At 43.8% G+C, this 27662-nt stretch overlaps 1 protein-coding gene across 1 annotated transcript in view; it reads left to right on the forward strand.

Moving 5' to 3' along the window:
- The window catches only part of LOC123453785, a 50895-nt gene continuing 23233 nt past the window's right edge, over positions 1 to 27662 (forward strand). The window contains exons 1-16 of the mRNA XM_045131912.1: positions 1 to 124; positions 3055 to 3169; positions 3429 to 3602; positions 6801 to 6907; positions 8282 to 8337; positions 11322 to 11358; positions 12107 to 12176; positions 13460 to 13781; positions 14094 to 15135; positions 15569 to 15714; positions 16233 to 16287; positions 17709 to 17885; positions 23078 to 23797; positions 24230 to 24414; positions 24910 to 24964; positions 26658 to 27377. Coding sequence (XP_044987847.1) covers positions 66 to 124; positions 3055 to 3169; positions 3429 to 3602; positions 6801 to 6907; positions 8282 to 8337; positions 11322 to 11358; positions 12107 to 12176; positions 13460 to 13781; positions 14094 to 15135; positions 15569 to 15714; positions 16233 to 16287; positions 17709 to 17885; positions 23078 to 23797; positions 24230 to 24414; positions 24910 to 24964; positions 26658 to 27377 — 4040 coding nt within the window. The 5' untranslated portion in view covers positions 1 to 65. The remainder of the gene's footprint in view (positions 125 to 3054; positions 3170 to 3428; positions 3603 to 6800; positions 6908 to 8281; positions 8338 to 11321; positions 11359 to 12106; positions 12177 to 13459; positions 13782 to 14093; positions 15136 to 15568; positions 15715 to 16232; positions 16288 to 17708; positions 17886 to 23077; positions 23798 to 24229; positions 24415 to 24909; positions 24965 to 26657; positions 27378 to 27662) is intronic.

Genomic DNA, 27662 nt, shown 5'->3' on the forward strand with positions numbered 1-27662 from the left:
AGATGAGCTGGCGGGCGCGGTGGCGATCCTGAAGATGCCCCTGAGCTTCGCGATGGGACTGCACCATGCTCACCTGCAGCCTTCGCTCGCCTTCCTGTGGCTCTGTCTTTCTCCTTCCGTGCAGGTTGGTGTTTTTGGGTTTGGTGAACTCATGTACAGGAAACTGGAAAGTCTACAAAACAAAATCAAGCCACCAATAATCTTAAATGCCTGACATCGTAGGTTAAAAAAAAGCTACCCAAGTGCACAGCGGGACCTGCTCCTCACACTGAAACCACTTGGCTTTGTGGGCAGAGCTGGGCAGCAAAGGATCTGCACACTTCACACACACCCCTGGCAGCTCACCTTTGCAGGGCGCCTTGTGCGCAGAGCTGACATGTGTCAGACGGGCTTGCCTCGCACTTGCTTGTGCGTGGCCGACCCTCCATGTCCTCAGTTGAGGCTGCCTGGTCACGTTCAATTGTGACATAACTTTGTTTCCCTCGTTGCCTGGCAACCAACTGCTCCTACCATTCATTTAGTGAGTCAGGGGTCTTCCTTGAACACAGTACTTACAAAGTGTTGGCCATATTTGGTATTTCTTTAATAGTAATTACCCTGAATGTGGCCGTGAGGCCACGAAAAGCTGTGACTGATGGGGGGAGGGGGCCCGTGAGGCCCTTGACCTCTATCATGAGGAGGGCGTCAGGGTCCCGATGGAGCCCTGAGCCCCAGAGCTCCTGCACCAGCCTGTGCGGGGCTTGCTTCTGCTGGACATTCCTAAAGAGAAAGAGGCACAAAAGGCCAAAATATCTCCAGGCCTATGAGCCTGTAGGGCAGTTCCACCAAGCCGCCAGCGAAGGCTCAGTAGAGACAGTGAGGTGTCTGCTGAGGAGCGGACTATTCAGCGTCAACGACACCGACGTACAGAACAGGTAAAAGGCCCGGAGGGGCAAGGGACTGCCCGGGGGACTGGTCATCCTGGGAGAGTGGTGTCACCTGTGTGGCTGGGTTCCTCTGCACAATGTCGAGGGATGGATGGAGGTTTCCCCAGCGTTTTGGCTGCAAGTACGCACTTCCAGAAATTTGAGAGATTCTGTCTTCTCACTTTGACTGCCAGATGAGCAATCGGGTGACAGCCCTAAATCCAAGGCCCTGCAAAGGAGAAAGGAGCTCATCCTAAGCGGGGACAGTGGGCTGGGTGGGGCCTTAGTCATTCCTTCCTATCCATCCTTTCCATAGAGGTGGACAAGAGTGGAGAAGGAGGACGTGGCTGCTGGCGAAGATCCTCACACAGTCTGTGCTGCCTTGCGGTCATGAGCACATCTCATTGAGTCTTGTGTGATTATCTTTTATTTTGTATGGTAATAAATTTAAAGGAAAAAAGCCCTGCCATTCACACTCGTGAAACATGGCTGTTACAAGTAGCATTTGAATGCCAGAGATGCCAAAATGTGAGATGAAGAGCATCAGAGAATGCCTGGCAGGGTGGCCCTGGCCTGCAATGCCAGCTACTAAAAGGCTGAAGTAATGGATTGCAAGATCAAGGCCGAGATGGACAACAAAGCAGACACTTTCTCACATTTATAATTATGATTATTTAGTGCTGGACAGATGGCTTAGTGCTTAAGGCGCTTGCCTGCAAAGCCTAAGGCCCCATGTTCTACTCTTGAGATCCCACATTAGTCAGACACACAAAGGTGAGGCAAGTGCTAGTTCGCTCACACATGTCCACTAGGTGGCCTAAGTGCCTAGGGTTCAATTTCAGTGGCTGAGGCCTTGGCACAGCAATTCTCTCTCGGTTCCTCTCGCTCACTCTCTTAAAAAATAGAAAAAACCATTTTGGTTATTTGAATACATCAATTCTTATATCTGAAATTTGAGCTATGATTCTATTTCACATAATTGGAATGTTACTTTTCTTCGCTGGTTTTTTCAAGGTAGGGTCTTGCTCTAGCCCACGCTGACCTGGAATTCACTATGTAGTTTCAGGGTAGCCTGAACTCATGACAATTCTCCTACCTTTGCCTCCCAAGTGCTGGGATTAAAGGAATCTACCTCCGCACAGGGCTCTGTGATGTCAGTTTTGTTCATAGTAGTGAATGATATTAGGTATCATATCTAACAAACACTGAACAATTAAGCATTTTAAACAAGTCTACAGGCTTTGAGTTGATCTCTTTAGACCATCACCCTAACATTCTTTAAGGTAACTACTATTTCCAGTCCCCATTTTATGGATGAAAAACATGAGTAGACCTCCTAGGGAAGCGAAGATGTACAGCAGGATTCGAATCCAAGCTTCGGTCAGTGTAAAGGCTGCTCTGTGCACGGACGCGGCACTGGTAGAGGCGTGTACTGTAGGCCCAGGACCCTGAGTCAGTATGTGGACAGGCTGTGGGGATCTCTCAGTGGCTCACAGTGTCTCACACAAGCACGAGGGCCTGAGAAGCCTGACGGTGCTCCAGCGTGAGTCCCAGGCATCCACATAGAAGGCTGGGTGTGGGCAGATGGCCTCTAACGCCGGTCTCGTGTGGGGCAGAAACCAAAGAATTGCTGAGGTTCCTGAACACTGCGTGGTCCTGAGCCAAGGAGGCTCAGTGTCCAAGAAAAGTAGCCACGCAAGGCTGGCCAAGGTGGTTCATGCCTTTAATCCCAGCACTCATGAGACAGAGGTAGGAGGATTGCTGTGAGTTCAAGGCCAGCCCAAGACAACATAGTGAATTCCAGGCCAGCTCGGGCTACCGTGAGATCCTACCTCGGGAAGAAAAAATACATTACAGCAAGAAAAGTCAAGAAATGGAGGGGTCCCACGATGAACTCCTCCTGCCTCTACAGGAGGTTGGCACAGGGCTTTGCATCAGATGTACTTTTAACCATCCACCTCCCCCCTCACACAAATACACAACACTCACACTCCATACAAGCACCTGCAAGCAAAGAGTAAATAAAAATAAGAAAATTCTAACACCTTCTCTTCTGATGAAAACTAAGTGCACCCTACCTGAGTTTTATAATGGATGTGTTTTGATGTAGTGTTATATAACTTCCTAAAATGCCCTCTCATTTGCATAGAACTGCTCTGCATTACGCGTGTGCCTATGGCCACAGGGAAGTGGTCCATCTGTTACTCGACTACGAATGCACCATCAGTGTCTTCGATAACGAGCAGTGCACTCCACTTATCAAGGTAGGTAACATGCAGCAACTTCAGTGTGAGAACTTAGTCATTGCAATGCTCGAACATCAAGGAGGGGCGCCCCCCTGTGATCCCTCCCCATGAGAAGCTGGGATGAGAAGCCTGAGCTACATGAGGAGCCCTCATGTCAACTTGGGAACAAAACAAGCTGAGAGGAAAAATGAATGTCTCTCATTTATAGGGAAGTAATTGTGAAGCTAGTGGATTGTTGATCTGGATGTCTTTCAATCGGGGAACTCTTGGTCCACAGGCCAGCCAGCGGGAGTTTCATTTGTGTGTCGATACCCTGCTTACACATGGAGCTGATCCGAACGACGCAGACATGTACGGGAACACCGCGCTGCATTACGCAGCTCTGAATGATGACTTAGAACTGGCAGATCTACTGCTTGCCTACGATGCAAATATCGAGGCAAAAACAAAGGTAAGATGACCCGACTCTATTTCCACAATCATTGAAATAGGTTTGTTTTAACAAAGGCACATGCTGCTCCATTGTTCATATGTGGAATCTCCAGTGTTAACAAAGTGAAATGGTTTGAAATTTTACTCTTGACAGATTTTTCTTGTTAATATTTTAGTTTTTTATTTGAGAGCGACAGACACAGAGAGAGACAGATAGAGGGAGAGAGAGAGAAAGGGCGCACCAGGGCTTCCAGCCTCTGCAAACAAATTCCAGATGCGTGCGCCCCCTTGTGCATCTGGCTAACATGGGACCTGGGGAACCGAGCCTCGAACCGGGGTCCTTAGGCTTCACAGGCAAGCGCTTAACCGCTAAGCCATCTCTCCAGCCCCAGATTTTTCTTTTAATATTGGAACTTTTTATTTTTATTTTTTATTTTGGAGGTAGGGTCTCCCCCCACTCCAGTCTATGTGGAATTCCGTATATAGTCACAGGGTGGCCTCGAAATCATGGTGATCCTCTACCTCTGCCTCCTTAGTGCTGGGATTAAAGGCATGTGCCACCATGCCTGGCATTGGAACTTCTTAAAGACGTTTTCGTGGCTACAGCATTATTTCAATGCTTTTGTGGCAAATGATGGAAGAGACATTGAATGTTTTAAAGGTAAAACTTTGTTTAAATATGTTTTTCACCAAGGACTTTGTAATTACTGTAAAACAACACGGAACAGTAAATTATCTAAGAGTTGGGCCTTGTTTTACAACTCTAAATAAATATTTATGACAAATGGAATCCTCGTTAGCATGGATCATCATATAAAAGTGAATGATGGGCGGGAGAGATGGTTTGGAGGTCAAAGGTGCTTGCCCGGGAAGTTTGGGCACCATGTTTGACTCTCCAGATTCCGTGTAAGCCAGATGTACAACCGTGAGACAAGGGCAGGGCCACAGATGCCCACGAGGTGGCGCAAGCCTCTGGGGATCGATTGTGGTGGCTCATGCCTTTGGACAGTTCTCTCTTGTCTTTTTAAAATTAAAAAAAAAAAAATCTTTGAAAGTGAATCATTTCTGAGATGAGGCTGAACTGTAAGAAGGAGTGATGAAAAACAAACAAACAAACAAAAAAACAAACTTTAGGCTCGGTGTGGTGGCACACCCTTTAATCCCAGCACACGGTAGGGAGTGGCAGATGTAGGATGATCTCCATGAGTTTCAGGCCACCCTGAGATTATATAGTGAATTACAGGTCAGCCTGCACTAGAATGCAACCCTACAGTGAAACACCAAAATAAAATAAAATAAATATCAGTATAAAACAAAATAAAAATCGATATAAGAAATCAATCAATAAAGGAAAAATAAAATAAAGCGTTTAGGAAATTGCTACTCATAGCCTTTGAATAATCAGAGGCTTTCCTTTCAAGGATGTCTTCTCTATTGTCCTCATTCATTTCAACACATTAACAAATATCAAACATGAGCCAGATTTTCTCGCTGAGGATTGTAGCAAGTTAGGAAAGGTTTTTGAATTGAAGGTGTGTGGTATCCACTCAGTGTGTCTGTGATGGTTCTCAAACCCTGCCCTCAGCAGCTTGGCAGTTTTACAGTGGGAGAAACATTCAGTTAATAAGAAGAGCCCTAAGATGGCTTCACAATGCATTGATTGAGAACGTGGGAAGATACCGGTGCAAATGGAGTGGAAGTTAATGTGTTGAAGAAATTCTTGTAGAGGGTGTTGGGCACCGTTTTCATTACACTTAGGTTGTTATCACTTGACTTTTTGCTAAAAGGAAGAGTCCACAGTCACACACTTGCTTTTCCTTAAGCATGTGGAAATGAGCACGGCAGAGGGAAATCTCAAGGGCTGTGGGCTCAACGTTGCTCATAAATACACTGATTTGCCTGCGTGCATGAAGTCCACATTTGAACTGATGGAAACTTGTAAAGAAACTTGCCATGAAAAATAGCACGCAGTCGGGCGTAGTGGTGCTCACCGTTAATCCCAGCCCTCGGGAGGCAGAGGTAGGAGGATCTTCGTGAGTTCAAGGACACCCTGAGACTACATAGCAAATTCCAGGTTAGCCTGAGCTAGCAGGAGACCCCTACCTTGAATAGGCAATAATTGAATGCAGTCTCCTGTGAGTCCATGTGGCATTCTGGTGTCTTAGTAACACACACTACTTATATGGAGGGCCCACGTGAGTTCCAGGTTTCTAGGGACATGCCAGGATATTACCTCACGCCTCCTGCTTTTCCATTCCAGATATTTGACATCGTGGTTCATGATGATTGTGAAATATTGCAAGGTTATCAACTTGATTAATATTAATTTATAAAGATACATGGTTGACAGCAATGTACAGCAGTACATGAGCCTACACGTTCTGTTAGAGATTAAAATTTGGATTGAAGCCAGGCATGGTGGTGCACACCTTTACTCCCAGCTCTTGGGAGGCAGAGGTGGAGGATTGCTGTGTGGTTGAGGCCACCTTGAGATTCAGTAATGAATTCCAGGTCAGCCTGGGTTGGAATAATACCCTACTTAAATCCACCCCGCCCCCCAAAATAACATGGTGTGAAGCTTACAAATTAGGCCTGGATCGATGTTTCAGTGGTTAAGGAACTTGCTTGCAAACCATCACAACAGAGGCTTCCTGCTCCAGAAAGCAGATGAAGCTAGATGCAAAAATCGGCACATGCCTCTAGAGTTAGTATGCAGAGGCCTGAGGCCCTGGTGTGCCCATTCTAACTCTGTTCTCTATCATTCTCTGTTTCTAAATAAATAAGTTTTTTGTAACAAAAGATCCCATGTAGCCAGATGCACAGTGATGCATCAAAGATAAAAGGTAGCACACTGTGTTCACATAGTTGTTGTTTTAGTTGGAAAATATCATTCAAGTCCGTCAAAGTGAAATTCCTTAGAGGCAGTGGGTGTTGAGGTGAGTTCCTGAGCGAACTGGAGTGCACGTGTTGATAGTGAGCAGGGGCAGCGCACGTCCCAGCGCAGGAGCGGCCTGTGTGCAGGAGCAGCTCGGGACGAGGACGAGAGGGACTTGTGAGTTACTGTCTACACTCCTCCTTGTGTTCACGACCTCTTTCATGATCTCTACAGTTCAGTGGAGAAATGCATAAATTGTGTAAGTTGTAAATTATCTGTATTATTTTATTTTAATTATTTTATTTGTGTGCCTATTGATTGATTGATTTCTTGTTTTTGTAGGAAGGCTTCACGCCATACCTCCTTGCTCTACAGGAAAACAAAGATTTTATAGCAGAATTTTTGGAACACATGGGCGCAGATATACATGCGGAGGAGCTGCTGGATAGGTATGGTTCCCTCTTGTCAGCTCTGTGCTGTCCTGAGTGGTGGCGCTCACAGAAGTCAGAAGCAGCGAGTAGACAGAAGGAAGACTGACTCATCTCTCACGAATACAGGGGAAGCAATGCAAGGAAGGCTTAGCAAGAACAGTCACTGGTCAGATGAAGCGACAAGACATGCATAGGAGGTTCCTGTCCCTTCTCACCCTGCTGACGCGGGGTCTTTGTGCTCTGCTTTGCTGGTTAGGGAGCTGAGACTGGGAGCAGGTCACCTTCCCTTAGATCCCAGGGAACTCTCTTTCTGTGTGCTCCTTCTGCTTGTGACCCTTTGCCCTTCATTATTTTTCTACGTACAAGCTGCATACAAATTGTAGGTGCCCGAACCTCAACGCGTCTGGGGGTATTTCCCATGGCCTCACTGTTTGGGTGTGAAATACAAAGTACTGAGCACACAGAGTTGAGATCAGTCGATTCTGAGAAGACTGAGGGCTGGAGACAAAAGGAAGCCGTGCTCAGGGCTCTTAGCTTTGCTGGCGACCCCATGAGTGATGGCCCGTTGGTTGTGGCTCTCCAGAGCAGGATCACAGCCCTCTCAATGTTCATCCCAGGGGTGAAGCGCCAAGTGGATCCTAGGCACATAGAGCTGGAGCTCTCAGCTCTTGCCAGGAGAGGGGAGCAGTCGTGAGGCGTGCAGCCCGCGTGGGAGTTGTGGCAAGGGTGTGCGCTGTAAGGACTCAGCATGACAGAGTCACGGTGATTGAGCAGAGACGCAGTGAGGTTGTAGTTTCAACATCCACTCTGCAATTTCCTGATAAGAACCATCTTCAGAATGCCCAAAATGTGCTGTGATGTGAGCGTGGTGGCAGGTGAGGCTGACAGGTAGAAATGCATCTCCTCATCTCCCATACCGAGTGTGGGGGAAGCAGGCTCAGACTCCCAGAAATGCCTACGAGGGTGAGCCCCTGGTATGGTGTGGTTCTGCTGGAACCTCGGGCGATCCTTCGTTCCTTCTGAGTAATGAGAGGTACAGGGACCTGTGTGCTGTAAGGAGGGAACTCCCAGTCCCTGCAGCAGCGCAAAGAACGGCCATGGAGAGTCAAGGAGCCAGGAACGCTGAGAGCAAGAATGTGGACTCGGGGAGTGAGCGCGCTTCAGATCACCCCTGTCCTGTGTGTGTGGGTGTGTCTGCCTATGTGTGTCCTTGTGCATGCAGGTATCATACGGAGGTGTGGTTTTAAGATTTTTCCAAGGGAAAATTCTATTCCTATCTTTGACTTCAGAGGAGAAATAAGGAAAGCCATCATCAATCATTACTAATTGCTGAAGAACCCGTGATCGATTGATTTTAATAAGTGCATCCAAGTAACTATCCTTTATTTTTAGGAAACACCGTAAAATGCACCGCAGGAGGATGTGTAAGCATACAGTGCGACGTCGAGGTGAGACTGCTCTTTTGTTTTGTTTTGTTTTAATTAAGACAGAATGAGGAGAGAGAGAGTAGGAACGTGCGTGCCAGGGCCTCTAGCCACTGCAAGCAAATTCCAGATGCATGAGGTACCATGTGCATCTGGCTTGTATGGGACCTGGAGAATCGAATCTCAGTTCTTAGGCTTCTCAGGCGAGCACCTTAACCACTAAGCCATCTTTCTAGTCTCCGATTGTTTGTTTTTTTCCCCATACTGGGTGTAGTTGCAGGGCCTCAGCCATGTGAGGCCCTTGATCCCTCACTGACCCAAACCCCCAACTCTGGGGAAAAATGCTGACTTTCAGTTATGCCTGCTGCTCTGAATTTACATGGGAAAACAAAAACCGTTGTCATTATACATTTTGCTCATTTATTTATCAACTGACTGGAGTTCAAAGTGAGCTAAGTAATTCTTCCTAGATAATGCAAAGTCAGTTTTTGGTTGATTTTTAATTCCTGAAAACAATCTTAGACACATAGATACAATCACTTACAAATATGAGAAAGATTTTAAACATTTTGTATTTCTTTTGCCATTACTACAAAGAAAAAAGGGTATAAAAATGTATTTTAAATCCATTTGTATAATACATACATTTATCATGTATCTGATGATTGTTTATTACAGTGCAGTTATGATTTATCTTTGTAGTGGTTTACAATGATTGCATGTGTAAAATACAAGTTGATGACGTAATGAAGCCATGAATACCTTCAAATGGGATCTGTGGCATACCATACGATACACCATGAAACACTTTATTAATTTCTTGCTCGTTCCTACAATTACCATTGTGTGGTATAACTTTATACCTGTCAGTCTGCACAAACCATACAAGATGCTTTTCCTGAGGTCATTCGGTCACATATTGAGGTGACTATGCCTGCCTGTAATACATTATTTTTTTTTGATTTTTTGAGGTAGGGTTTTACTCTAGCCCAGGCTGACCTGGAATTCACTATGTAGGCTCAGGGTGGCCTGGAACTCACGGCGATGCTCCTACCTCTGTCTCCTGAGTGCTGGGATTAAAGGCGTGCGCCACCATGCCCGGCTGTGATACATTTTAACAGGCTCACTGAATATGTCTTTTAGATCACTCCTCCTCTTTTTTTTTTTTTGGTCTTTTCAACAAATTCAGCATAGAGACTTCTGAGCAGTCTAGGCACTGTGCCCCTCCTGAGCTGTACCTCCAGCTCCTTTTTGACCTTGCCTTCTTGTGGACTAAATTGGAATATGGTGCCTCTTATTTAACATGCCGAAAGTATACTTTTCAGGGAGATCTGCCCCGTCATGTGAGCTGAAAAAGATCACATCATGCAGGAACACACCACATTCTGCCAAGTCTGTCCCGAAAGTGTTAGTGGTAATGAAACGCTTTCGGTAACTTGCACTTTTAAAAACTGTCTAAAGAGGCGGGCGTGGTGGTGCACGCCATTAATCCCAGCACTTGGGAGGCACAGGTAGGAGGATCAGCATGAGTTCGAGGCCACACTGAGACTACATAGTTCCAGGTCAGCCTGACCAGAGGGAGACCCTACCTTGAAAAAGAAAAAAATAAAATAAAATAAAAAATAGAAAACTGTCTAAAACATCTTTCCTACCTATGTATCCTCTGGAAATAAGACCAGGAAATTAATGGTGTAGATAAATCATAATAATCCTGTGCCATTCATGATGAGTATGCAGAGATTCACTGTTATGATGAGAGGGCTCATTTTCTCAGGAACCATTTTGTAAATAACACTTTCTTCACTATGTATGGTGATCAGTACTGGCTGCTGGCTAAGGAAGTGCTCCACCACGAGCAACCTCAGCCTCGACTATTTTTTGGACAACCCTCGACTCTCGTCATTGGAAATACCAGGAAGGTCTCACTGGGTGTTTGTGTCCTTCAAATGAAGAGAGAATGCGTTATTTTCTCTTTTAGTGAGAGCCAGCTGCTGGCCTGGGACGAGCGCGTGCGTGGATCCGTGCGCTTGCTGTCAGGCGGTTCTCTGTAGGCTTGTCGCTCTGTCCCCAGTGCCTCCCTCACCATGTCTCGCTGTGAGATCACCGCTCAGCGGTCTTCACTCCAAAGGCAGCGACCCCTCCCGGAGTTCTTTTCATTGATTTATGTTTTTACTTGCACGCGTGCACAATGAAGGGAAGCCAACAGTGACTCTTGCTTCTGCAAGAGAATGTCCATGTTGCGTTATGTGACTGCAGAAAGGAAGCAGGGCTGGCAGACTTTCCAAACGAGCACCTTTCAGCACTGAACCAAATCGCCCTCAATGGTTCCTTTCAAGGGAGATTAAGTGGAAGATGAGCGTACATCAGACAGGAGCAGAGCCAGAGCGATGCACTTGTACTAGCGTCTTTCCCGAGGAGGAGTCGGGAGGGTAAGCACTCCGCCCTCCCTTGAGTTTTGCCTCACTGACAACTGGAGATTCATTTCAAACCTCTTGGTTCCTGGTCTATTTCCTGTTTTTATGCTGAGCTGCACAGTGACGTTAGTTCTCCTTCCTTGTGAGAGACTTTCACCCTGAACTGAGCAATTTCAGTGGAAGAGCTGGAGATAACTTTCTGGGGCCAACACAGAACATGAAGTGTTCCTCAAGCCTTCAAGTCCAGGAGAGCAACGTGTCATGTGCTTGACGCCCTCACCTTGGGATGGGGATTCTGCTGGCGGAGCACCTCATGTCAGGGTGACGGTGCTCAGCTAGAATGGCAGTCGTTGCCCACAGCAGCTTACTTCCACGTGTTAGTCCTTCATTCATTTCTTTCTTCTTCTTATCGTTTTTCATTCCACAATGAAATGGAAGTAAGACTTCAGGGCATTTTCACCTGCCTATTAATATTATAATGAATGGTGACACGAGATTTGTGTCTAATTATGTCCTACCACTACATCCTTCATGTAATTTCACTATGTTGCATTTTGTATTGCTGTTGTAAAATGTACTTTCCTTTCTCCTCAGAAGCAGCTCGCAGTACTTCTCCGAGCTTCTATCGCAGGTAGGATTTCTTGACCTTCAATATTGTGGAGTCATGGACAACACACAGAGGAGGCACTCTTGATCATTGGGTGTTCTTGCGGACACACATCATGCTATGTGCTTCATGTGTGTCAACTTGTAACCATCACAACAGGCTTACAAAGCATCTGTGCTTCCTGACCTGTTTTTCAAGAACTGGGTAGCTCTGAAGGGAGTGCTGGAACCTGGCTGCTCTGTTGATAACTTCATGATTTTGTTTTAGCAAGTGAGAAACTTCCAGGTCTCCGCAGCATGTTAACCACACTCCCAGGAGCGTTGTCTGCAGCAGACAGGCTCATGGTAGTGTGGGCCCCATGCCTCCATGTACAGACGTGGATCTACACTTAGTCTTCAGCAAGGAACAGACACCTGGGAGGGCCTAGTTTATCTTTCTGCCTTGCTGCAGTAAGGGATTTGCTCTCGTTTCGATGACAAATGTGCCATGTCCATGTAGGGAGTGTTCTGGGATACCTTCAAGAGAAGAACATGATATAGACACACAGCGCAGACTCTGCCAATATGCAGCCTGTAGGTGTCCCGTATGGACCTGGTTGGTCTCTGTTGAACTTCCCGCATAGTGAACTGGTAAAGGCATAAATATCTACCAGCTTTGAAAAGGCCACTTTTACTTCATAAATGAAGACCTCTTATTGATTATGTAGAAAAGTGACCTTGTACCACACTATTTTAATAACTAAAGTTACTCATCATCCCCTGTCATTCTGAAGGGCGACCAACAGAGGTGCTCGTGATTCTGAAACTGAAAGAGACGAGCAAGACAATGACTTCAATGCCCAGGTAAAATGCACGTTCTGAAATTCATTGTTTTGTTGTGAATTTTGTTTTGGTAGTGATTAGTTTTAAAATGCGGCAGTTCTCTGCCCAGGATTGTTTATTTGCAAAGTTGTGAAGTTAACACCAATTTAATTATTCATCACTTTGATAAAATTAAATATGACTAGTACAATCATTGAAGTAGTAATGGATGAGGTAGAAAATGTTTTTGAAAGTCCATACTGTACAGGAAAATTGAGTTAGGAATACTTGTCCCACGGACAAATGGACTTTACAGGGCTTTTTACTGACATGACTCATGCCTAAATACATCTAGTAATGATTCAACCACACACATGAGCGTGCCTGTGTCTTATGCCACTCGAATGAAAGACACAGATTCTGAGGCTGAAATCATCTGGCTGACTTTAGAGGAGGAACTGAGAAATTCAACCCGTGTAAAGACTTTTAATCACTGAGCCATTCCCCTCCTCTCTCCCCATTAAACCTTAATAAATCCAATCATCAATGAATGCAACTCTAGAAATTCCCTGAGTTCATTGTGGAAGAAGTTGCATTTGGTCTTTTTAATACCTTTACTCCTGTCCCCCTACACAGAGACTGAGCATGGTAGGTGACGTAGAGCACAACAGAAGGAGACACGGAAGGAAGCCTGTCGTTTGTTGAGATCCCTGAACACTCTGGTTCTTTCACTTGAGAAGAAAGAAAGCAGAATTTATTTCAAAAATCAATGATTGAATATGATAAAATCAATGTAAGGCACAAAAATGTGTTGTAGGGTTGGAGAGATGGCTTAGCAGTTATCGCATTTCTCTGCAAAGCCAAAGGACTCAGGTTCATTCCTCCAGGACCCACATAAACCAGATGCACAAGGTGGCATATGCGTGTGGAGTTTGTTTGCAATGTCTGGATACCCTAGTGCACCCATACTCTATGAATATCTGCCTATGGCTGTCTGTCCATCTCAAATAGCTAAAAATTAAAACCAACACTTTCTTCACTATAATTAAGTCACGGAAAGGAAGTGACAAGCGATAAAAGCAATGAACGGAGGCGGGCGTGATGGCGCACACCTTTAATGCTAGTATTATTGAGGTTGGGATAGGAGGATCCCCGTGAGTTTGAGGCCACCCTTAGACTACATAGTGAATTCCAGGTCAGCCTGGTGTATAGGGGGACCCTACCTGGAAAAACACAATAACAAAATGAAAAGAGAAAAACAAACATAGAAAAGCCATAAAACTTCTTTTTAGTGGAAAGTAACACGACTGCAACTTTCATTAAAGGTTGAACGAGTGAGGAAGAAATGCTTACTTAAGGAACTGACAGGCTCAGAGAAGTTACATCGTAGAGCCGCAGCTACTGTTTCTGCTGCTGCCGACCCTGCTGCCCCTGGTTCTGGTAGCGCAGCTCCTGCCTCCTCTGCCGCTGCTGCTGATGGCACTGATCCTCCTGTTCCTGCTACTCCTGCCCCTCCTGCTTCTCCTGCCCCAACTTCTACTCCTGCCACTACTATCCCTGATGTTGACCCATTCGATTCTCCTGCTCCTTCTGCTTGTGATACTCTGGATGGTTCTGATGCTCCGGATGCACCTCATATTCCTGATGGTACCGATACTCTGCATGGTCCTGATTCTCCAGATGGTCCTGATTCTCTGGATGTTCCCAATCCTCTGCATGATCCTGATACTCCCACTGACCTTTCTGCTCCTGCTGATCATGCTCCCCTTTCTTCTCCTATATATCTGCACCTGCTCTTCCTCCTCGTCTTGCTTGTCTTCTTCCACCTGCCCCTGCCATTCCTCATGCCCCTGTTGTTCCTGCTGCTCCTAGTGATGCTTTGTCCTTACCGTCCTCATGCTCCCCTTGCCTCATCTGCACCGGACACTGCTGATGGTCCGGACACTTATGATGGTCCAGATACTCCTGATGGTGCAGACACTCCTGATGATCCAAACACTACTGATGGTCCGAATATCACTGATGGTAATGATAGTCCCAATGGTCCAGACAATTCTGATCGTCCAGCTAATGCTGATGGTCCAGACACTCCAGATGGTCCGTACATTCCTGATGGCTTGGACACTTCTGATGGTCCAGTATTTCCCGATGGTTCAAAATATCCTGATGTTCCAGACACAGCTAATGGTCCATATACTTCTGATGCTCCAGATAGTACCAATGTTTCAGAATATCCTGATGGTCTGGTCACTCATCATGGTCCAGTAACTTCCAATGCTTCAGATAACCCTGATCTTCCGGTCACTCCTGATGGTCTGGACGCTTGTGATTGTCCAGATACTATTAATGATTCAGACAATACTCATGGTCTGGTCACTCCTGCTGGTCCAGACACTCCTGATGATCTACACACTCCTGGTGGACCGGATAGTCCTGATAGTTCAGATGATCCCGATGGTCCTAACACCTGTGATGTTCCAGTTACTCATGATGGTCCGGATAACCATGATGATCCGGACACTTTGGATGGTCCAGATAATACCGTTGTATTAGATAATCCTGTTGGTCCAGACACTCCTGATGTTTCGGACACTTCTGATGGTCTGGATAAGCCTGATGGTCCAGATAATCCCGATGGTCCAGACACTCGCGATGGTCCAGACACTCCTCACAGTATGGACACTTGTGATGATCCTGATACTTCTGCTGTTCCCGATACTTCTGAGGCTCTCACTACTTCTGTTGGTTTTGAAATTTCTAATGGTTCCAGTACATCTGAGAATCCCCGTGTTTCTGATGGTCCCGATGCTCAGGATGGTCCTGATTCACCTGCACCTCCTGCTGCCCTTCTTGATCCTGCTATTACTGTGGATGCTGATGTTCCTGCCCCTCGTTCTGTTCCTGCCGATGGTCCCGCATCTCCTAAGGCTGCTGACTATGATGATGAAGAACATGCTCTAAAAGCTGTGAAAGACGTTCCAACTAAGGAGAAAAATGATAAGTAAGATGATGGCAATAATGTAGATAATTATTCTTTGCCAAGAAAATTCATTGTAACATGGGCTCATTTTTATGATGACTAATTAATAACCATGTAGATGGCTTTGCGGTTAAGGCACTTGCCTGTGAAGCATCAGAAATCCTGCTCAGATCTCCACATCCCATGTAGCCAGGAGCAATGGTGCAAACATGCAGTGTCACACATGCACACAAGGGGGCACAGGCATTTGATGCATGGTCACAGTGGCTCAAGAAACTGGTCTGCCCGTTCTCTCTGTCTGTCCCTTTCTCAATCTCTCTCAAATTATAAATTACAAAACTGTTAAAATTTTAAGAAATGTGAAAAGGGGAATTTTTGGAATTTTGTCAAACTGTTTTGTAAGCTTGAGGTGTAGAATTAATAGACAACATTATTCTGTTTGACTACCTTGCAGAAATGAAAGTGCTTGTCCTTTGGAGAAAGGAAACAAACATGAAATTACAAAAAGTCCATTGAAAGAATTGGTGAGAATACCAACACCTAAGACATCTACTGCAGAAATGGACACACCGAAGGGAGTGAGCGGTCATCTCGTGTCAGGTGAAGTCCAGCACACAGGGAGCAGGCTTAACGAGGGAGCTAGGGAATCCAGCCAGGAGGGTAGGCTTTCTGAGCAAGCTTCTTTAGCTTCTGACACATCTCCCAAACCTGTCGCAATCTGTTTCTTACTGTATCTACCTGATTTTATAATCATTATTTACCTAGGATTCTCTGTTAAAGTAAGATAAATGGTGTCATCTATTCACTTAGGATTGCTTTAAAAATATGTTACACACAGCCGGGAACCATGCTGCACACCTTTAGTCCCTGAACTTGGGAGGCAGATGTAGGAGGATCACTTTGAGGTCAAGGCCTCCCTGAGAATATAGTGAATTCAGGTCAGCCTGGGCTAGAGTGAGACCCTACTTCAAAAAAAAAACCTGCATATATTACACATTATACAAACATCATCAGTAGACATTTCCTCAGAATATGAATGAGGGAAGCTAAAAATGCATATTACACACACATAAAAATGACTCATATATTATTTCCTTCTCCTTTTCTCCATGATGCAGATTCCACCATCAGAATGGAACGTAATAATCAAGCATTTTCATACAAATGCCTAATGTAAGTTAAAATTAAGGACAATGATGTAGTTACAAAAGTAATTCTAGAAATGGCAAAACCTAAAGTATTGTTACAAAGAAATCCAAAAGTAGGAATAATTAAAAGGTATAATTACAGTATCCTACTGTTATTTATTTCTTGATTTGTTTTATTTATTTGAACAAGAGTGAAAGAGTCAGATATATATATACACACACACACACACACACATATGTACATATGTATATGTACATACACAGAGAGAGGGACAGAGAGAAAGTATGATTAGGGGTGCTAGGGCCTCCAGCCACTGAAGCTGATTTCCAGATGCATATGTCCCCTTGTGAATCAGCCTTACATGGGTCCTGAGGAATAGAACCTGTGGATTGTTTGGCTTTGCATGCAGGTGCCTTAACTGCTCAGCCATCTGTGCACTTCGCGTTATACTACTTTTAAATCCCTAAGTTGTTCTTACTGCAGAAATGAAAGGGTACACTCCCAGTACTGAGTTGATGGTGTTTTTTCATTTGTTTCTGGTTGGTTTTGGCTTTTCAAAGTAAGGTTTCTCTATAGCCCAGGCTGACCTGGAATGCATCATTTGAGGTCTCAGGGTGCCCTGAAACTCACAGTAATTATCCTATCTCTGCCTCCCAACTGCTGGGATTAAAGGAGTGTGCCACAAAACCCAACTCCATGCTACATTTCACATCATTTATATTGAACATTGTTACATTTGAAAAGAAAACCAAAATATGGTGTAAATCGCTAATGCATCACTCCCGTCACTGCGTCATTTGTTATATTCAGTGAGGTCGATCCTGTGAGGGTAGCATTCACAAGTAATATGACATCGTCTCTGTTTGCATTCATCTGTTTTCTTTTCCATTGAAGTATCTAGACATCATAGGCACCATGTGTCTGGTGTCTCTTATCTCCATGGTTGATGCCCCTCATTGTTCATCCCCTTGTTTACATTGTTGTCCATGTAAAGACGTCCTTGAGCTCAGTTACAACTTCTCGCATAAGCCTCGTGTACCACATAGTATCAATTGTACCTGTGTCCATTTTATGATCAGAGAATATATCTTTCCTTGCCATTTCCTGGTAATTCTCATGTTAAAAATTCATTTAAAGATAAGTAGGTCTAGGAGAGATGACTAAGCCAATAAGGCGCTTGCCTTCAAATCCAAATGGCACAGGCACAATTCCCAGGAGCCATGTGAGCCTGCGGCAGAAGGTGGCACTTGCATCTGGAGGTCATTCGCAGTGGTTGGAGTGCGCGCCTCACCCCGTCTCTCATACCTGCCACATGCTCTGTCTCTCTAGAACAAATGAAAACGGTTGAAAAAACAATCAGTGGAGGAGTGGAATTTTCCCCTATTGTTTTGTAATCTTCTTAGAAGAAACAGTAGAAAACATTGACTTTCATGAATCTCTTAAAGGAATGGAGCCCCCTGCCCTCTGGCAGAAGAAAAGAAAAGTGAAAATAGCAAATTCACTACAAGCGAATCCGTGTCTGCATCAACCAGCGCGGGGTCTCCTTTTGAAATGGGGACTGTGCCCGAACCGCAAGTTGACGGTAGTCACGTGTCCGGTGATCTACACCGAACTGGGAGAAGGTAAGACCACCGATTATTCCTTTCCCTCAACAGGAATTGTAAACTGCTCAGTTTCTCTGGAAATTGTGCAGATTCATGTCCTCTTCATTCAAAGTAGGAGGGTGCTCAGCTCCATCCCATTGCTGAGCGGTGCAGGAAGATGGACCCCAGGCACACTGACGAGCAGGATTGGTGATGATGGAAGTTTGGCTGTAGTGGATATTGACACCTAACACCTTTGACAATGTTTCCCCATCAACGGATTCAAGAACTAGTTAGAAGTGAAGGGCACTGGACAACGGAGAGATTTCTTTTTACATCATTCTTTTGAGAAATGATTGCAATCTTTGGACATGATGCAGTAGAGAAAGAAATTTGTGTTCTAATTGAACTGACATTTTATTTCCAAGTGTTAGAAATCTAGATCCAGCCAGTTTCATGCCCATGCCTATGGACATAATTCCTTACTGTATCTGTACACACATGAAAGGCAGGATCAACATGTTAGGAAAATCATGCAGTTTTCTTTTTGTGACCCTGGGGTACTCCGTTAGTATAATATTTTCCACTTCTATCCACCCATTTCCTATATAATTAATAATTTCATTGTCTTTAGAGTTGGATAAAATTCCATATGTGTGTGTATACTCAATTTCTGTCCTATCATCAGTAGATGGATGTCTAAGGAGATTTTACCCTTTAGTCTTTGTTCAAGTAGATTGGAGACCATAAGATGGAATCTGGAGGTGTTGATAAACGTTCTCCAAAGAATCCTTTTGCCTAGCTGGGTGTTGTAGAGCACGCCGTCAGGGGAGTGGGAGTTAGGAGGATCGCTGTGATTTTGAGTACAGCCACAGAGTACATAGTGAATCACAGGTCAACCTGGGCTCACAGCAAGACGCAACCTTGCAAAACAAAACATAACATCCATGAAAGTAGAAAGCAGGCCATGGTGGAGCAAAGACACAGTGGTGGAAATGAGTGTGGGGTTGAACAGAGGGTGGAGGTAACAAAAACATATCTAGTTCGAAAAACACATCAAAATCTACATTTCACTGTATCTGATCATGTTTAGTCAGTCAATTCCGACTGAAATTGCAGGTCACTGATAATTGTGGAGTAGTTTACAAAAGCAGGATCTTAATGGAATTCAACATGCAATTGATGTGTTGACATGAAAGTATCAGGAATAAATTATGTAATTAACATTCAGACACTAGAGACAAATGTGTCATTTATTGTGCTTTTTGTAATGAGTAGCAATAACTTTAAATGAAGACATGGCTTAGATGTTAAGTGTTTGCCTTTGATACCTAAGAAAACCTGTTCACCTCCAGGCCTCACATGCAGATGCAGTGAGTCAAGCATACACTGTTGCGCATGCACACAAGGTGAAGGGTGCATCTGGCATTGGTTCCCAGGGGCTGAGAGCCCTGGATTGTCTGTTTTCTGTATAGTGGTCTTTTTATCTGACCCCCCAAAAAATAAATAATAATGAAAGTGTTGAATTTGAAAAATATATATACAGGGTACATGTGTGTAATTTTCCCTAATTGTTTTGCAACCTTGATGAGTAGACTTATTACAAAACATTGTTTTCTACGATTAACTTGCAGAAATGAAAGAGCCTATCCTTTGGAGAAAGGAAATAAAAGTGCAATTACAAAAAGTCAATTGAGAGAATTGGTGAGAATACCAACACGTGAGACATCCAATTCAGAAATGGACTCTCCTTACAGTCCTGACACTTCTGGTGTCCCAGATACTCTTGATGGTCCGGACACCCACGATGGTCTGGACACTTGTGATGGTCCAGATACTACCACTCTTTCAGATCATCCTGATGGTCCGTACACCTCTGATGGTACAGACACTTCTTATGGTCCACATAATCCTGATGGTCCAGACATTCCTGAGGGTCCGGACACTCCTGAAGGTGCGGATATTCCTGTTGGTTCAGATAATCCTCATGATCCGGACACTCCCGATGGTCCAGACATTCCTTTCAGTCTGGGCACTTCTGATGATACTGACACCTCTGATGTTCCTGATACCTCTGAGGGTCCCATTACTCCTGTTGGTCCCATAAATTCTGATGGTTGCAGTACTTCTGAGAATCCCCGAGTTTCTCATGGTCCCAATGCTCAGGATGGTCCAGAATCTCCTGCTCCTCTTGCTGCCCTTCTGGATCGTGCTATTTCTGAGGAAGCTGAGGTTCCTGCCCCTCTTTCTGTTCCTGCCGATGGTCCGGCATCTCCTAATGCTGCTGACTATGATGATGAAGAACATGCTCTACAAGTTGTAGAAGTCGTTCCCACTAAGGAGAAAAATGATAAGTAAGATGATGGCAATAATTTAATAATTATACTTTGCCAAGAAAATTCATTCTAATATGGGCTCATTTTTATGATGACTAATTAATAACCATGTAGATGGCTTTGCGGTTAAGGCACTTGCCTGTGAAGCATCAGAAATCCTGCTCAGATCTTGACATCCCATGTTGCCAGGAGCAATGGTGCAAACATGCAATATCACACATGCACACAAGGGGGCACAGGCATTTGATACATGGTCACAGTGGCTCAAGAAACTGGTCTGCCCATTCTCTCTGTCTGTCCCTTTCTCCATCTCTGTCAAATTATAAATTGCAAAACTGTTAAAATTTTAAGAAATGTGAAAAGGGGCATTTTTGGAATTTTGTCATATTGTTTTGTAAGCTTGAGGTGTAGAATTAATAGACAACATTATTCTGTATGACTACCTTGCAGAAATGAAAGTGCCTGTCCTTTAGAGAAAGTAAACAAACATGATATTACAAAAAGTCCATTGAACGAATTGGTGAGAACATCAACACCTAAGACATCTACTGCAGAAATGGACACATTGATGGAAGTGAACGTTCATCGCTTGTCAGGTGAAGTCCAGCACACAGGGAGCAGGCTTAATGATGGAGCTAGGGAATCAAGCCAAGACGGCACGCTTTGTGAACAAGGTACTTTAGCTTCTGAAACACCTCCCAAATCTGTAACGATCTGTTTCTTACTGCATCTACCTGAATTTATAACCATTTTCTGCCTAACATTCTCTGTTAGACTAAGATCAATGAGAGCCAAGATGTGATCTATTCAATTATCTGAGCTTTAAAAATGCATTACACACAGCTAGGCACCATGCTGCACACCTTTAGTCCCCACACTTGGCATGCAGAGGTAGGAGGATCATTTTGAGTTCAAGGCCACCCTGAGAAAACAGTGAATTGCAGGTTATCCTGGGCTAGAGTGAGACCCTACGTAAAAATCAAATTATCTGTATATGTATGTTACACATTATACAAACATCATCAGTAGACATTTCCTCAGAATATGAATGAGGGAAGCTAAAAATGCATATTACACACACATAAAAATGACTCATATATTATTGACTTCTCCTTTTCTCCATGATACAGAGTCCACTGTCAGATTGGAACGTAATGATCAAGCTTTTTCATACAAATGCCAGAGGTAAGTTAAAATTAATCAGAATGATGTAGCTACGAACGTAATTCTAGAAGTGGCGAAACCTAAAATTTTGTTACAAATAAATCCACAACTAGGAATAATTAAAAGGTATAATTACAGTATCCTACCGTTTTCTATTCATTGATTGGTTTATTTGTTTGAAACAGATTGAAAGAGTCATATATATATATGTATATATATGTATATAGAGGGAGAGAGGGAGAGAAAGAAAGAGAGAGAGAGACACGTGCATAGAGATGTTGAGATTGGGGGATCTAGGGCCTCCAGCCTCTGCCAACGATTTCCACATGCATGCGTCCCCTTGTGAATCAGACTTACATGGGTCCTGAGGAATTGAACCTGTGGATTCCTTGGCTTTGCATGCAAGTGCTTAACTGCTAAGCCATCTGTGCACCTCAAATTCTCCTACTTTTAAATGCCTACTTGTTCTTACTGCAGAAATGAAAGGGTACACTCCCTGTACTGAGTTCATGTTATTTTTTGTTTGTTTCTGTTTGGTTGTGGCTTTTCAAAGTAAGGTTTCTCTATAGCCGAGGCTGACTTGGAATGCACCATGTGGTGTCTCAGGGTGGCCTGAAACTCACAGTCATCCTCCTAGCTCTACCTCCAAACTGCTGGGATTAAAGGAGTATGCCACAAATCCAACCTTTTCTGTGTGTGTGTGTGTGTGTGCCTATACCATATTTTTTTCCTATCATCAGTAGATAGAGTCTCAGGAGATATTACCCTTTAGTTTTTATCAGAGTGGATTGAAGACCATGAGATGGAATCTGGAGGTGTTGATAAAAGTTCTCAACAGAATCCATTTGGCTACCTAGGTGTTGTGCAGGACGCCTTTGATTCCTGCAAATGGGAGTGGGACCTAGGAGGATCTCTGTGAGTTTGAGTACAACCAGAGTGTACTTTTTGAATCACAGGTCAACCAGAGCTGAGAGCGAGATCCAACCTTGACAAACAAAACAAAACAAAATAAAAAATCCATGAAAATAGAAAGCAGGCCATGGTGGGGCAAGGAAACAATGGTACAAAAGAGTATGGGGTTGAACAGAGGGTTCATATAACAAAAATATACCTAGTTTGGTAAACATATTGAAATCTAATTCATCTCCCTGTATCTGATCATGTTTAGTCAGTTAATTCGTACTGGAATTGCAGGTGACTGAGCATTCTGGAGTAGTATGGAAAAGCAGTATCTTAATGGAATTCAACATGCAAATGATGTGCTGACATGAAAGTATCAGGAATGGAGGTTTAGCCTTCAATTATGTAATTAACAACATTCAGACAACACTAGAGAGAAATGTGTCATTCTTTGTGCTTTTCGTAATGAGTAGCAATAACTTTAAATGAAGACATGGCTTAGCGGTCAAGTGTTTGCCTTTGAAGCCTAAGAAAACCTGTTCCCCTCCGGGTCTCACATGCAGATGCAGTGAGTTAAGCATGCACTGTTGCGCATGCCCACAAGGCCAAGGGTGCATCTGGCATTGGTTCCCAGTGGCTGAGAGCCCTAGATTGTCTGTTGTCTGTCTAGTGGTCTGTTTTTCTGACCCCCACCCACAAATAAATAATAATGAAAGTGTTAAATTTGAAAAATATATAAACAGGGTAAATGTGTGTAATTTTCCCTAATTATTTTGCAACCTTGATGAGTAGACTTATTACAAAACATTGTTTTCTACGATTAACTCGCAGAAATGAAAGAGCCTATCCTTTGGAGAAAGGAAATAAAAGTGCACTTACAAAAAGTCAATGGAGAGAATTGGTGAGAATACCAACACGTGAGACATCCGCTTCAGAAATGGACTCTCCTTACGGTCCTGACACTTCTGGTGTCCCAGATACTCTTGATGGTCCGGACACCCACGATGGTCTGGACACATGTGATGGTCCAGAAACTACCACTCCTTCAGATCATCCTGATGGTCCTGACACCCCTGATTGTACAGACATTTCTGATGGTCCACATAATCCTGATGGTCCAGATATTCCTGATGGTGCGGACACTCCTGATGGTCTGGATATTCCTGTTGGTTCAGATAATCCTCATGATCCGGACACTCCCGATGGTCCAGACACTCCTTACAGTCTGGGCACTTCTGATGATCCAGATCCCTCTGATGTTCCTGATGCTTCTGAGGGGCCCAGTACTCCTGTTGGTCCCATAACTTCTGATGGTTGCAGTACTTCTGAGAATCCCCGAGTTTCTCATGGTCCCAATACTCAGGATGGTCCTGAGTCTCCTGCTCCTCTTGCTGCCCTTCTGGATCCTGCTATTTCTGCGGAAGCTGATGTTCCTGCCCCTCTTTCTGTTCCTGCCGATGGTCCCGCATCTCCTAATGCTGCTGACTATGATGATGAAGAACATGCTCTACAAGTTGTTAAAGTCGTTCCCACTAAGGAGAAAAATGATAAGTAAGATGATGGCAATAATTTAGATAATTATTCTTTGCCAAGAAAATTCATTCTAATATGGGCCCATTTTTATGATGACTAAATAATAACCATGTAGATGGCTTTGCGGTTAAGGGACTTGCCCGTGAAGCATCAGAAATCCTGCGCTGATCTCGACATCCCATGTAGCCAGGAGCAATGGTGCAAACATGCAATGTCACACATGCACACAAGGGGGCACAGGCGTTTGATGCATGGTCACAGTGGCTCAAGAAACTGGTCTGCCCATTCTCTCTCTGTCTGTCCCTTTCTCCATCTCTCTCAAATTATAAATTACAAAACTTAAAATTTTAAGTAATGTGAAAGGGGCATTTTTGGAATTTTTTCATATTGTTTTGTAACGTTGTGGTGTAGAATTAATAGACAACATTATTCTGTATGACTACCTTGCAGAAATGAAAGTGCCTGTCCTTTGGAGAAAGTAAACAAACGTGAAATTACAAAACGTCCATTTAACGAATTGGTGAGAACATCAACACCTAAGACATCTACTGCAAAAATGGACACATTGGTGGAAGTGAACGGTCGTCGCGTGTCAGGTGAAGTGCAGCACACAGGGAGCAGGCTTAATGATGGAGGTAGGGAATAAAGCCAAGACGGCACGCTTTGTGAACAAGGTACTTTAGCTTCTGAAACACCTCCCAAATGTGTAACGATCTGTTTCTTACTGCATCTACCTGAATTTATAACCATTTTATGCCTAACATTCTCTGTTAGACTAAGATCAGTGAGAGCCAAGATGTGATCTATTCAATTATCTGAGCTTTAAAAATACATTACACACAGCTGGGCACCATGCTGCACACCTTTAGTCCCCACACTTGGGATGCAGAGGTAGGAGGATCACTTTGAGTTCAAGGCCACCCTGAGAAAACAGTGAATTGCAGGTTAGCCCGGGATAGAGTGAGACCCTACTTAAAAAACAAGTTATCTGTATATGTATGTTACATATTATACAAACATCATCAGTAGACATTTCCGTAGAATATGAATGAGGGAAGCTAAAAATGCATATTACACACACATAAAAATGACTCATATATTATTTACTTCTCCTTTTCTCCATGATACAGAGTCCACTGTCAGATTGGAACGTAATGATCAAGCATTTTCATATAAATGCCTAAGGTAAGTTAAAATTAATGAGAATGATGTAGCTACGAACGTAATTCTAGAAGTGGCGAAACCTAAAATTTTGTTACAAATAAATCCACGACTAGGAATAATTAAAAGGTATAATTACAGTATCCTACCATTTACTATTTATTGATTTGTTTATTTATTTGAAACAGATTGAAAGAGTCATATATATATATGTATATATATGTATATGGGAGAGAGGGAGAGAAAGAGAGAGAGAGAGACACGGGCACAGAGAGATTGAGATTGGGGGATCTAGGGCCTCCAGCCTCTGCCGACGAATTCCACATGCATGCATCCCCTTGTGAATCAGACTTACATGGGTCCTGAGGAATTGAACCAGTGGATTCCTTGGCTCTGCATGCAAGGGCCTTAACTGCTAAGCCATCTGTGCACTCCAAATTCTACTACTTTTAAATGCCTAGTTGTTCTTACTGCAGAAATGAAAGGGTACACTCCCTGTACGGAGTTCATGTTATTTTTTGTTTGTTTCTGTTTGGTTGTGGCTTTTCAAAGTAAGGTCTCTCTATAGCCCAGGTTGACTTGGAATGCACCATGTGGTGTCTCAGGGTGGCCTGAAACTCACAGTCATCCTCCTAGCTCTACCACCAAACTGATGGGATTAACGGAGTGTGCCACAAAATCCAACCCTATCATGTGTGTGTGTGCCTATACCCTATTTTTTTCCTATCATCAGTAGATAGATGTCTAAGGAGATATTACCCTTTAATTTTTAGCAGAGTGGATTGAAGACCATGAGATGGAATCTGGAGGTGTTGATAAAAGTTCTCAAAAGAATCCATTTGGCTACCTAGGTGTTGTGCAGGACGCCTTTGATTCCTGCAAATGGGAGTGGGACCTAGGAGGATCTCTGTGAGTTTGAGAACAACCAGAGTGTACGTAGTGAATCACAGGTCAACCAGAGCTGAGAGCGAGATCCAACCTTGCCAAACAAAAGAAAACAAAATAAAAAATCCATGAAAATAGAAAGCAGGCCATGGTGAGGAAAGAAACAATGGTACAAATGAGTATGGGGTTGAACAGAGGGTTGATATAACAAAAACATACCTAGTTTGCAAAACACATTGAAATCTAATTCATCTCCCTGTATCTGATCATGTTTAGTCAGTTAATTCGGACTGGAATTGCAGGTGACTGCGTTTTCTGGAGTAGTATGCAAAAGCAGTATCTTAATGGAATTCAGCATGCAAATGATGTGCTGACATGAAAGTATCAGGAATGGAGGTTTAGCCTTCAATTATTTAATTAACAACATTCAGACAACACTAGAGACAAATGTGTAATTCTTTGTGCTTTTTGTTATGAGTAGCAATAACTTTAAATGAAGACATGGCTTAGCGGTCAAGTGTTTGCCTTTGAAGCCTAAGAAAACCTGTTCCCCTCCGGGTCTCACATGCAGATGCAGTGAGTTAAGCATGCACTGTTGCGCATGCCCACAAGACCAAGGGTGCATCTGGTATTGGTTCCCAGCGGCTGAGATTGTCTGTTCTCTGTCTAGTGGTCTTCTTATCTGACCCCTCCCCCACCAATAAATAATAATGAAAGTGTTAAATTTGAAAAATGTATAAACAGGGTAAATGTGTGTAATTTTCCCTAATTGTTTTGCAACCTTGATGAGTAGACTTATTACAAAACATTGTTTTCTATGATTTACTTGCAGAAATGAAAGAGCCTATCCTTTGGAGAAAGAAAATAAAAGTGCAATTACAAAAAGTCAATTGAGAGAATTGGTGAGAATACCAACACGTGAGACATCCACTTCAGAAATGGACTCTCCTTACGGTCCTGACTCTTCTGGTGGTCCAGATCCTCTTGAGGGTCTGGACACCCATGATGGTCTGGACACTTGTGATGGTCCAGATACGACCACTGTTTCAGATAATGCTGATAGTCCGGACAGCCCTGATGGTACAGACACTTCTGATGGTCCACATAATCCTGATGGTCCAGACATTCCTGATGGTCCAGACACTCCTGATGGTGCGGATATTCCTGTTGGTTCAGATAATCCTCATGATCCGGACACTCCCGATGGTCCAGACACTCCTTACAGTCTGGGCACTTCTGATGATCCTGATCCCTCTGATGTTCCTGATACTTCTGAGGGGCCCAGTACTCCTGTTGGTCCCATAACTTCTGATGGTTGCAGTACTTCTGAGAGTCCCCGTGTTTCTCATGGTCCCAATGCTCAGGATGGTCCTGAATCTCCTGCTCCTCTTGCTGCCCTTCTGGATCGTGCTATTTCTGAGGAAGCTGAGGTTCCTGCCCCTCTTTCTGTTCCTGCTGATGGTCCCCCATCTCCTAATGCTGCTGACTATGATGATGAAGAACATGCTCTACAAGTTGCTAAAGTCGTTCCCGCTAAGGAGAAAAATGATAAGTAAGATGATCGCAATAATTTAGGCTAGATAATTATTCTTTGCCAAGAAAGTTTCCGTCTAATTTGGGCTCATTTTTTTTTTAATTTTTATTAACATTTTCCATGATTATAAAATATATCCCATGGTAATTCCCTCCCTCCCCACCCCCACACTTTCCCGTTTGAAATTCCATTCTCCATCATATTACCTCCCCATTACAATCATTGTAATTACATATATACAATATCAACCTATTAAGTAGCCTCCTCCCTTCCTTTCTCCACCCTTTATGTCTCCTTTTCAAC

Source organism: Jaculus jaculus, chromosome 12 (assembly GCF_020740685.1).
Source record: "Jaculus jaculus isolate mJacJac1 chromosome 12, mJacJac1.mat.Y.cur, whole genome shotgun sequence".
Lineage (NCBI taxonomy): Eukaryota > Metazoa > Chordata > Mammalia > Rodentia > Dipodidae > Jaculus > Jaculus jaculus.